Below are 12,648 nucleotides of genomic sequence, written 5' to 3'. Positions count from 1 at the left end.
AAGGTGTATTCAATCGGATAGTTGTACACTGATTGCAAATACACGTTCTTTTTTAATAAGAACATCCAGAATTTCTAAAGCCTGCAATGTTGTTATTTACACCATTTTGTGTGTGTTTCTGTGCAGTTACCTAATAATTTGGTGTTTTAAATTCCAAAAAGCCTTTTTCACGGACTTGATTTTTGACTTTGATATTTTGAATTTTGGCAAAAATCACCTGGGATTAGAGTGAAACCCAAAAGACTACACACTTTTTAACAAGAACATTGAAGCTAAGATGGCCAAAAATATTAAGAAACGTTTAACATTGCAAGACTCGACAACACCCGATTTATCAGGAAAACCCGAAAGATACCCCCTACCAAGACTACACGCTTTTTATTTAACAAGAACAAACTATACAAGAACATCGAAGCTAAGATGGCCAAAAATATTAAGAAACGTTTAAATTGTAAAGAATCGATAACACCCGATTTATTAGAAAACGGACAAAAAATAATCACAAAATTTTGGATGTTCTTATGTTCTGATGTGTAAGAAAAACTCGTTTTAGCGTGTAGCCCTACAAAGATTTTGAAGGAGAAGAAGTACTTACTTACTTTGAAGATCCCCCCAGTCAGCTTTTCAAATCACATAATCACGCAAAAAAAAACCCCAAATTACGTTATCACGAGTTGAATTTTCTTTTTATCACGATCACGTTTATTACATTGGTTCCTCCGATCACGCAATCACACACTTTAAAATCTTAAATCACGCAATCACACACTTTAAAATCTTAATCACGCAATCACGCACTTTAAAATCTTAAATCACAATCACACACTTTAAAATCTTAATCACGCATTCACGAAAACCGCTGGCGGGCCGCTTTGAAGATCAAGTGCGAAGGTAACAAACTGCAATATGTTTTTACAAAAATAATCCCACAATTTATTATTCTGTATTATCAACTAATCCGTTGGTATTATAAACCCAAAAAAAAAAACATATAAATTAAAAAAGATATTTCTTAAATTCAAATAAATACAAAACCAAAATCACAAATTCATAACAATCAAAACATTTGCCAACCTTTGATCGCTTCACTGGTAAGGGATTTCCCTTTTCATCCAAATTTTCCACACTGGGATTTATCTCATCCTGGTCAAAATCCACATCAGGATTTTTTCGTTTCCCATGTGAACTTCTTCTTTGTTTTCTTTTGTTTTTCTTCTTTTTTGTTTGAAATGGCGCCTGATGAAAAGTAGGGATTTGGTGGACTTCACATTCCCCATCAAGAACTCTCATCTCGCAAATAGCGGTGAAAAATAAAGCACCTTTTGGGTTAGTATGGAACTTGATTTCAGCCTGAAAATAAAATGAACGATAAACATTTTAGATACTTAGGGGTTGTTCATATGGAGGCGAGATGGTTCATATGGAGGCGGGCTGGTTAACATGGAGGCGGGCTTGTTCATATGGAGGAAGGCTGGTTCATAAGGAGGCGAGATGGTTCATATGGAGGCGGGATTGTTCATATGGAGGCGGGCTGGTTAACATGGAGGCGGGCTTGTTCATATGGAAGGAAGGCTGGTTTCATAAGGAGGCGAGATGGTTCATATGGAGGCGGGATTGTTTCATCTATGGAGGCGGGCTGTTCATGGAGGGGAGGCGCGATGGTTCATATGGAGGCAGGCTGTTCATTAGGGAGGCGAGATGGTTCATATGGAGGCAGGCTGGTTCATTAGGAGGCGAGATGGTTCATATGGAGGCAGGCTGGTTCATAAGGAGGCGAGATGGTTCATATGGAGGGGGGGATCGGGGATTGTTCATATAGAGGCGGGCTGGTTAACATGGAGGCGGGCTTGTTCATATGGAGGCAGGCTGGTTCATATGGAGGCGGGCTGGTTAACATGGAGGCGGGCTTGTTCATATGGAGGAAGGCTGGTTCATAAGGAGGCGAGATGGTTCATATGGAGGCGGGATTGTTCATATGGAGGCGGGCTGGTTAACATGGAGGCGGGCTTGTTCATATGGAGGAAGGCTGGTTCATAGGCGAGCAATGGGTTCATAGGAGGCGGGATTGTTCGGCGGGCTTGGTTAAATGGAGGCGGGCCTTTCATATGGAGGAAAGGCTGGTTCATAAGGAGGCGAGATGGTTCATATGGAGGCGGGATTGTTCATATGGAGGCTGGGTTAACATGGGGCGGGCTTGTTCATATGGAGGAAGGCTGGTTCATAAGGAGGCGAGATGGTTCATATGGAGGCAGGCTGGTTCATGTGGAGGCGGGCTTGTTCATATGGAGGCGGGCTGGTTAACATGGAGGCGGGCTGTTTCATAAGGAGGCGAGATGGTTCATATGGAGGCGGGATTGTTCATATGGAGGCGGGCTGTTAACATGGAGGCGGGCTTGTTTCAGATGGAGGCAGGCTGGTTCATATGGAGGCGGGCTGGTTAACATGGAGGCGGGCTTGTTCATATGGAGGAAGGCTGGTTCATAAGGAGGCGAGATGGTTCATATGGAGGCGGGATTGTTCATATGGAGGCGGGCTGGTTAACATGGAGGCGGCTGCTTGTCATATGGAGGAAGGCTGGTTCATAAGGAGGCGAGATGGTTCATATGGAGGCAGGCTGGTTCATGTGGAGGCGGGCTTGTTCATATGGAGGAAGGCTGGTTCATAAGGAGGCGAGATGGTTCATATGGAGGCAGGCTGGTTCATGTGGAGGCGGGCTTGTTCATATGGAGGCAGGCTGTTTCATAAGGAGGCGAGATGGTTCATATGGAGGCGGGATTGTTCATATGGAGGCGGGCTGGTTAACATGGAGGCGGGCTTGTTCATATGGAGGAAGGCTGGTTCATAAGGAGGCGAGATGGTTCATATGGAGGCAGGCTGGTTCATTAGGAGGCGAGATGGTTCATATGGAGGCAGGCTGGTTCATTAGGAGGCGAGATGGTTCATATGGAGGTGGGCTGGTCCGGTTAAGTGAGGTGGGATAGACTTTCGAACGTCACGTGATATTTTTAGCAATTTGATTCTTCAAAAACTGTGACGTAACGTTTGAAAACCCATCCCACCTCACCTAGCCAAACCAGCCCACCACAAAGATTCTTACGTCAAAACTCTATTTTTTTTTAACTCAAAAATTTGTAGCCTTAATACCTTGTCTGTGGAAATAATTTGGAAGTTTTTGCTCTAAATCACTGAAGCAATCTATATGCAAAAACCATCTAATTATTTCGATTAAGCTAGAAGTTGTGGAGAGTTTCTTGGAATTTATTTTTACAACAAGGTATAATAGTTTGTATCACGTTTTGATCTCACTGATGGACATTAGAGAACCATATAAAAGAAAACCGGGCGACTGGATCCGGGCGACTAGATCAGGTGGACCCGCGGGCATCAGTCTTTCTTCACTTAATCTTGATCCTTCCCAGCTGGTACACAACGTTGTGTCAACGTTAATCTAACGTTAAATGGACGTTGTGTGCAAGCTAGGATGCCTTATTGCTGAGCATCAAGCAGAGAGGCATCGAGTACTTTTTTTGTACTAAGTAAAGGGGACATCAACAAATTTGACATTTTCATTTTTTCCTAATTTTTGGTAATATTAAGTATAAAAATGAGGAAGAAAGTATATAAGATAATTTCATTTTAGTAGAGGAGAGCCTCTTTTTAAAAGCTCATTAAACACATTTTTAGAGTGAACTGAAAGTTGTAACCTTGAAATTTTGAAATTTACCATTTCAGGATAGAAACGAAAAAATCCAAAGCTCCCCTTTAATATAGACTAGCAAGCGTCTGTCTTTCCTTGGACACAGGAACGCGGGAACAGTGCTTATAAGAGTTCTTATAAAAAATAGAAATAGCCGCGGGAGAGTGGATTGGAAAGTATTGTATTCAGTGAACATATAGTCGCGCGGCTGAGGTCGAAAAACGTTTCATTTCGTGATACATATTTTAGATTCCAAAAAAAACAACGGAAACTCGCGAATTAGTATGTGTAGATTACAAAATCAAAAAGTTTCCACGATATTATTGTGCAAGTAACGAGTAATTGGCGATTTTTTGCGTTTCCAGGCAAAATTGCAAGGCCTGGAAGGGGCCTGGAAATTCATGATTTTTGGGGGGTCTTCAAATTAAAAAAAGACCTATACCACATGATAGAGCTCTTCAAACTGAGCAAAAAAGTGTATTACACCAAAGTCCCAACTTCTCTAGATCAAAAGTTATGGGCCTATTTGTGGTAAAAAACTGATGGAAAACAGGGAATTTCCCCACAATCTGCATTAATTTATGCAAAATTAAACACCTTTTTGACCACAAATAGGCCCATAACTTTTGATCTAGAGAAGTTGGGACTTTGGTGTAATACACTTTTTTGCTCAGTTTGAACAGCTCTATCATGTGATATAGGTCTTTTTTTAATTTGAAGACCCCCCAAAAATCATGAATTTCCAAGCCTTGCAATTTTGCCTGGAAACGCAAAAAATCGCCATTTACTCGTTACTTGCACGATAATATCGTGGAAACTTTTTGATTTTGGAATCTACATATACTAATTTGAGAGTTTCCATCGAAAAAAGTGGAATCTAAGAGGTGTATCACGAAAATCATTTTCTAGCCACTTTTTTCGACCTCAGCCGCGCGACTAATATAGAAAAATAGATCCCATTGCAAGTTTAATCTGCAGCGAAATACAACGGCGTGGTTTACTAGTCTACTTTGATATAGCTCGGCCAGGGAATAGATGATCCCACAACTTTGCGCACTGTTGCTAGATTCCCTTCCTTTGCACTACGGTTTGATAAAAAAATCTACAGTACCTTAAACTCCTGCTTTCTTGGTAAATCTACCATAGCTAGATTCCATGGCACCATACGCTTTCCTTTATCTTTAGCAAGAAGCTCATCATAATTATCCACCCATGCTTGTTCAGTTAGATTCGCTTTGATGAAGGATACGGTCAAATTACCAGGATTGTAAGTGAAGTTATCAGCAATCTTCAACCATTTGAATGTTAGACATTTAGGATGTGTATTATACGCGATGGGACTTGTTAAGACGGCTGATTTATTGGGATGTAAGATGGTTTTACTGTTGTTGACGAAGATCTTGGAGCTTTCTGGGAATAAAATTAGATTTGATTTGTTAAGAAATCCCCGGGTGAACACTTAGGAAAAATTGGGTGCGGGGACGTGCTGCTTGTCACGGTACCTTTTCTAGGCTTTGAATATATCTGACAGGTCTCAATCTTACCAAATACTTTAATCGTAGAAATTTTAGCGAGACTAATTTTAGCGTATATTAGCGAAAACCTTGATTTTTTTAATTTATTTTAGCGAATCACGATTTCAAAGAATTTCGCGTGGATAAATTTTAGCGAATACTCGTATTACATTATTGATTGGATTCGTTTTCTAGCATTTCTTTGCAATGAAACCCTTCCCTATTGATAAAAATGTATCAAGACACAATAATCAGAAATCGTTGGTTTACCTTGTTTGATAACATAATTTTGGCTTCTACTGAGAATCTCATGTTTGCCAGGTGTCCACGTCAATTCACCTGATGTTCCCCATAAACAAAATCCTTTGTGGAAGGAACACCCAAGGCGAGCTAAGAAGAGAAAGTTGTATACGTTAAATTATCAAGAAGCATTTCTATTTTAAAGCATTATTCGTTATATTATTCAGTTCATTAAAATAAGTTTAAGGTAGCTTTTCCTCGATCGTACTAAGCTGAAAGCTTTTGCGGCTGGTTAAGGTTTCATTATCGTGGCAATCTCATTTATTTTGCACTGTTCTAACGTCTTTTACACCTTTGCGTTAACAAACAAATTTACACTTGAACTTCTCATATGATGGTATACCTTATCGGGGAAAACTTCGCCGGGAAAACTTCGTCGGGGAAAATTTTCGTCGGGGAAAATTTTCGTCGGGGAAAAATATTCGTCACTTGCTGGTTTTGGTAAACGCATTAAGGCCGGGGAAAATTTTCGTCGGGGAAAAATATTCGTCACTTTTCCCCGACGAAGTTTTCCCCGATAAGGTATGTAGTTTGAAATACAGACCTCTTTATATCCTATTAGAAACTTTTTTGTTGGAATATGGGCAGACACCTAGATATTGTCCGTTCACTAAACGTCTTTGGCTCTTTGCCTCCCTCTGTTATAAGGGATGTAACTCGCAACTTAAAAACTTTCTTAGAAAAAACAAGCCTAGCCAAAGTCGACTCTGACCATTGATTTCCAGGCCCGTAGGGCTAGACTCGAGACTACTGGATGGGAAATGAAACCACTTATTATTTTCCATTTAGAACACCTGCGCATGGTTTTAACACAAACGTCGGATTGGAAGTAAAATATATCGCTAGATTTGAAAATGCAGTCCTCAAAAACAAAGGAGCCACTAGATACAATCCATCGTCATGATTGCGGCGCGTTCTGGACGCCTTTACGATGGGAAATAAGTGCCTTCACTTTTTCTTGTCTGCGAAAGGTTAGAGATTCTATTCCATACATCCTAGGTGTGACTTAACATTAGGTACAATGAAAATTCGAGAGTGAGAATTCGAGAGGTGTAGACTTACTGGAGAAAATTCGTCCCTGTGTCGGACATGGCTCATAGTGGATGTTGACGTCATCGATACCGACTTTTCCGTCCTCCGACAAACCTTTTGCTGCTTTCCATTGGATCTGTAAGTCGGAAAATATGAGTTCGATAACACAGACACATTTTAGTGGTCTTAAGGGCCCTGGTGACATCTTTTATGCGACGCAACCAAAACTGGTCCATTTCAAATAATGAAGTATTTAAAGAGTTTTTCGCGAGGGGGTTTTCTGCTAAGGCCGCTAGGAAATTTTTTAGAACCCGAAAACTGACGTGCAAAAAGTCATTGGTTTTAAAACGTAATTGCCGAACTTCAGCCGCATATTACTTTTTCAAGGTTAGAGCCTTTCTTTAGACTAAACCTAATTATCAGCTACAAATAACCCGGTCATTTTTGGTCCAAAAGTCCCTAAATCTAGTCCCTATATTTGGTCCAAATCCCTAAATCTAGTCCCTATATAAAAGACCTAGATCCTGACATTACATTTGACCTAGATCCTGGGATCACATTTTTTGTTGATTTAATACGATTACCCCCGTCTTCGTGGTCCCTAAGATTTGGACATAAGAACATCAGGTTCCACCTGACATTTTGTACCAATTGGCTTCTCAACATCAAACAAGACATATTGCCAATCCTTTTTCTTGGTTCCACTCGTTTTGATGATCACTTCATCAAGATGATTCTCACATTTCAAAGTTACGGAAAACCGGATCGCATCACATCCATCATCACTGAACATATAGTAATAGAAGTCAATGCATTGTTTTGATTTCTTGATTGGAACGTCAGTCGTTAAAATCGAATGTTGATTTCGCTTAAGTTTCTTATTCTTGACTGTAGCTATCAAAAGTGGTTTTTCAATCTCGTCCGCGTCATAATGATGTTTCCGTATTGGAAAATTCTCCGGGAATGGGAAATTACGGTACCATTCGAATGAGCTTGTAATATTGTCTTGTCGGAAATCCCATATGCAGTCGCCGGTGAGAGTACATTCTAAAGAGAAAGTTGAAACGTTTATATGGTAAAATTCGTTAGTTTTGTTAATTATTTTTTCTTGCTCGATTTTTATGGAGAATTAAGGCATTGTGACTTTTAAAAGTTATTAAAATTCTGCATTTTCTTCAAGAGTTTTAGCAGGTTTCGCTTCCTGGAGACGTTCTTTAAGCCAAATTTTCTAATTGGGCCAGTATTTGACTTTAATCTCTGGTTTGTCCCTTTGGATTGTTTGGATTAATCAGGTAGACTAAAACACGGACCTCTATAAATATACTTTCATATTTTATTTATTTTCTATCTTTTACTGTACATGATGACTGACAAAATGTGTTTGGAGTAATGCAGTCTTTTCTCTATTTAGTTTATAATGGATTTTGTGACGTGTCAATGATTTATTTCAACAGGGGGATTTGAGAATTTGAATAAAACAGGGATGTTGCCTTTGAATGAAACAAAACCCCCAAATAAAATTCCCGTGAGAGCTAAAATCGCTAGCGAAAAGAAAACCGCTGCAAAAAGGCTTCATACACGTATGGCTATTACAATAAAGCATTTGGGTCAACAGGTAAGATCTTGGTTAAATAAGATTTTTGTAAGAAAACTTACTTGACTCTTTTAAATGTGCTGCTGGGTCTAAAAATAATTAAATAAAGTTTTTATGTTAGATTTCTGATCATCCTTAATATCAATCCTCGATGCTTTGGATAATCGAGACTTCCAAATTTACCGCAATACCACGTTGCCACGTAGGTTGGTTTTATTGATATAATTGAACTTTAAACGCTTCAGAAACTTTCCAAAAATGAATTGATCCTTAAACAATGCGATAGCGAATCTTAGAGCATGATAAACCTGCTCTGGCAAGTATGCGCTCTAAAACCCATGGTTCCGTAAGAGCATCTACCCAGGCTCGCGGGCCGTTTTGACCTTTTTCATCCAGACTGGGGATGAATATTAAAGTTTTTGAGCGCGGTAATGGGCTAAAGCAAACACCAAAACAAGCGATAGTGAAAAAGATAAACATTAGAACCCAGTCCCTTCGCTGTCATTTCCAAGCAAAAGACAACGCGGTTTTGAATGTTTTGGCTGAACAACCAGATCAGATCACTTTTTTCCACATTTTTTCAGCAGATTCGCCACATCCATTTAGAGCAGAGCGAGTTATGTGTAGAAATGGATGATCTGTTGTGATGTTGTGATAAACTCGGGAAACAAAACCTTTAATTCAAAGAAAAAAACGCAGCATACCAGGTGGTGTGTAATTTATCTTTTTGCCTTCTTTGTACCCAAGTTCATCTAAAGAAAAATGAAAAAGTTTTGACGATTTTGCTGATTATATTCTAAATTAAGACAAAAACAACTTCTGAATACTTTAATGGAATAAATTTTCGTGGGGATCAAATTTCGTATGGATTTCACAGATTTCGTTGTTATCCGCGAAAATATAAGTCCCGATGGAAATTTGAAAAGGTTTTATCCGCGCGAAATTCTTTTGAATTGTATTCCAAAAAAATGTCAAAAGACCATTTTTTAATCAAAGAAACGCTTATAATCCGTATTTCACAACCAACATGCATATTTGTCAAAATCGCACAAAATCGTGAAAGTATTATCTCATAATAGAGTCATCCGCGATATTAAGTCCTCGTGAAATCTTTTAATTTCGCGGATAAACTCAAACGCGAAATTTAATTCCCACGAAAATTTATCCCATTACAGCAACGAACAAGATTCAATGATTCTTGGTTTTTAATATTCGCTAAAATTGTTTGGCTAGAAAAAAAAACAATATTGATTAGTATAACCTTTCAAATCTTTAAAATTTTGATGTAACTTTCCAAATCTTTCAAGCAAACGAGCTGATCCCTCGCTGTAACTTGACTTTCCTGAAAGAAAGAAGATAAGAGGCATATATTCCCTGGACCAAGCTATATCGGCTATCTTTGATCGGATTTTTATAGAAAAGTAGTACCTAACGGTAGCACGATGTGGAAATGAAACCACTTATTTCCCATCAAGAACGCCCGTGTGTGGTTTTCACACAAACGCCGACTTAAAACTAAAATCTATTGCTAGATTTCAAAAAATGCAGTCTTCAAAAAGGAACCGCTAGATACAATCTGTCGCCATGATTATGGCGCGTTCCAGGTGGGAAATAAGTGGCTTCACTTTTTCTTGCCTGGGAAAGGATAGAGATTCTACTTTAGCCCCTTCGGGCTTTAAACTCAATGCAATGGGATTTTCCGTTTAAAATTTTGTTCGCCGACATGGAAAAGTACTACCATTAGGGTACTAACTTTCAGAAAAATTCCGATCAAAGAATTTGCACATTTTTCGAAAAACTTTATGACCATTGTCTTGGTATCCTTTGTGGTTAACGGTCTAAAATTCTCGAGGGAATCTTCAAAAAAGATAAAAATAGTTTATTGAAAGATTGCCAGTGTGGGGCTTACATTTCATACAAGGTGTTGACAACGAACGGCTTTCTATGTACTTTGATAAACAGGAGTAGTTTGCATCAGTGAAGGGAAAGTTGCCTAGCCCTCACTTTGATAAACAGGACTTATACCGTGAAGTCGGGTAACTTGCATTAGTGGAAGAACTTTTTTTTCATAGCCCTCAAACGAATGTCCTGGCTGGTCATTAAAATACAAAGTTAGATCAAAACAAAATGGTGTAGTAGAGCTGCGAGCAGAGCCGCGTAGTTCATTTTTTTTGAAATTTTGCTGCTTTGATTGGTCATTCATTTGATGGCTATGCAAGTTTCCCTCCACTGATGCAAGTTACCCGACTTCACAGTAACTAGGAGCTGTGAATATAGTCGATATAATTTACATGGATGGCCCAGTGAAATAGGACTTTTAGATAGTCTTTCTATTGTTTCATAGGGTCCACGACTTTTTAATAACCGAACGGAACATTAGAAGGAGTTTGGATATGAACCGAAAAACCCTCGATGGAAGACGAGACAGGGATGTTGAGATATGGTTTATTCAACAGGATTGGAGAAACAGTGGTTGTGTGGCAGCGGGTGGATGCTGAAACATGTGTTATGAAACAGGGGTGGCGACTTAGGTATAACGAGACAGGGGTGACTGAGGACGGCTGAGACAGTTTTTGTGAGATAGGGGTGAAGTTATAACCGTACCTTCTCGTTGTTCTGTCGCTTTCGAGATTTGGATGAAATCTTAAAAATGAAAAAAGAAGACCTTCGTAAATACATTTGATGATGGTGGGATAAGGCAGTGGAATTTGGAAAAGCCCATTACTGTATATATCATTTTTTGAATTGAAATTGTCAAGGTCTTAAAGGGTTTGGAAGAAAACATGACATTTTCTTTCGCCAGTTGTGAAATTCTTTTGAAGCGTGCAATGCCGGACAAAAGGTTGTAGACAAATGAAATTTCAGTGAAAAATGATGAGAAATAGAGCAAAATTACTCTTCAATGTGTCTGAAAGGGGATGGAACTTAAGAAAAACACTTTTGAAGTCGTTGCATTGCTTTTGAATTGCTTTTGAGGGAACCACAAGCAAAAAATCAGCGTTTTGATACTGGTGTAAGCCAGTTAATCAAGCCCTTGTGGTTTGCCCTTGCGGTTAAACTGCAGTGGGTGACTTTCAAAGACTTGGATACAGAATGAACAGCTTTGGATAGGTTTGGAAAGCACCCAGAGCCTCTTGGGAACTTGTTTTTGATCGATATTGAAGTATTTTGCAAATATTGCAGAAGCCTACAAACCTTTTGTCCAGCATTGTGCAATGTATTGATCAGAATTATTACCAACATTGCATTGACCATTAGCAAACGGTACTCCAAGCCTTTGTCAGTGAGTGGTCTGTAGAATGTGTATAAAGAATCGACTGGTCTGTGATTTACACAGGTACAAATTGGCCAATTTGGCTACCCTGCTTTTTAGACCAAATCTGAAATAGCTCTTACCTCTCCACTTTGATTTCGGTTTGTCAGCTTCCACTTGATTTACCAATAGAAACAATAAAGTCGTTGCCAAGAGCAACTGGACCCATTGTGTTGATAATGCGTTAGAAATTGGAAAATGAAGAAGTCGGAACATGTTTGTTTGGTGTTGTTATCATCACTCTTATTATATTATTTTTACTGTAGTAAATTTGATGATAATTCGTACAAAAAACCCGCCTCCTAGGTAAAATGCGAGCAAAGAGACTGGCTTTGAGTAGTTTAGAAAATAATAAGAAAATAGTTTACAGGCTGGGTATTACCAGTGTTCAAAAGAAAACAAACAATCAAATAGACATGGTAATCATCAAACAGTTTTTTTTCAGAAAGTAAAATCTGACCATTCTAATTTTACATTTCAACAACATCAACAAAAAAATTTGTCTCCCTTCACATCATAGCATATCTCTGTGTACATTTTTCTTTTGATGTTTTGATATCACATCAGACCGAATGCTCGAATGGAAATCCTATTAAATTAGTTCTTTATCAGTATGCAATGATGTCAGCTTTTTGAGACAAAAGAATTCTAATAACAAGCCACTTTCTTTTTTATTAATAATTAAATACACTTTTTAATAATAGGTTTGGGAAGTTGATAAAAAGAGATGTCTTCAAAATCACAGAATGGTCAATTATAACTAATAGAAGGAATTTTATCAAAATTTTAGCATACTAGCCTGGATACCCAAGCTGTAAATCATTTCAGCTCAAGAACGAAAAACCGTGAACATCTTCGTTGTTGAACAAAGAAGATATAACATCTACTTTGCTACCCTTACCATCTTGCAGAGAAAAGGTCCGTTCGTCGCGTAGATTTATCTTTGATACTTAACCTTCCTAATATGGCCAGACAAAAAAATTGTACTACTTGCAGAACAATTTTTTGTCCACCCTGTATTTTGAAGTTTTTTTCTATTTACAGTTTGCTGTTCCCTAGATACTTCTAAAACTAAGGTCTAAATTTTTAGAACCGCGTAATGATTTAATCAACAAATTATGCAGAATACAAATTGCTTTAGAAAGACCAGGTATGATAAACTAGAAACAAAATCAAATCGAAAATAAAGTAAAGTTTA

General features: G+C 38.5%; 1 protein-coding gene across 1 annotated transcript; it reads right to left on the bottom strand.

Annotated features, from left to right (window-relative positions):
* Window positions 1-843: 843 nt before the first annotated feature.
* LOC136819613 (uncharacterized) lies at window positions 844-11,712 on the bottom strand. The gene is made up of 10 exons (XM_067075854.1): window positions 11,534-11,712; window positions 10,742-10,780; window positions 9,399-9,479; window positions 8,842-8,889; window positions 8,200-8,226; window positions 7,178-7,590; window positions 6,574-6,679; window positions 5,482-5,601; window positions 4,809-5,107; window positions 844-1,350 (listed from the first exon to the last, which is right to left on the bottom strand). Exons 1-10 carry the CDS (start codon window positions 11,664-11,666, stop codon window positions 997-999), a joined length of 1,620 nt encoding a protein of 539 aa, XP_066931955.1. The 5' UTR covers window positions 11,667-11,712; the 3' UTR covers window positions 844-996.
* Between the last annotated feature and the right edge of the window lie 936 nt (window positions 11,713-12,648).

Source organism: Clytia hemisphaerica, unplaced genomic scaffold (genome assembly GCF_902728285.1).
Source record: "Clytia hemisphaerica strain Z4C2 unplaced genomic scaffold, Clytia hemisphaerica genome assembly, whole genome shotgun sequence".
Lineage (NCBI taxonomy): Eukaryota > Metazoa > Cnidaria > Hydrozoa > Leptothecata > Clytiidae > Clytia > Clytia hemisphaerica.
The sequence above is the reverse complement of the archived record's forward strand: the minus strand, read 5'-3'. Positions and strand labels throughout refer to the sequence as shown.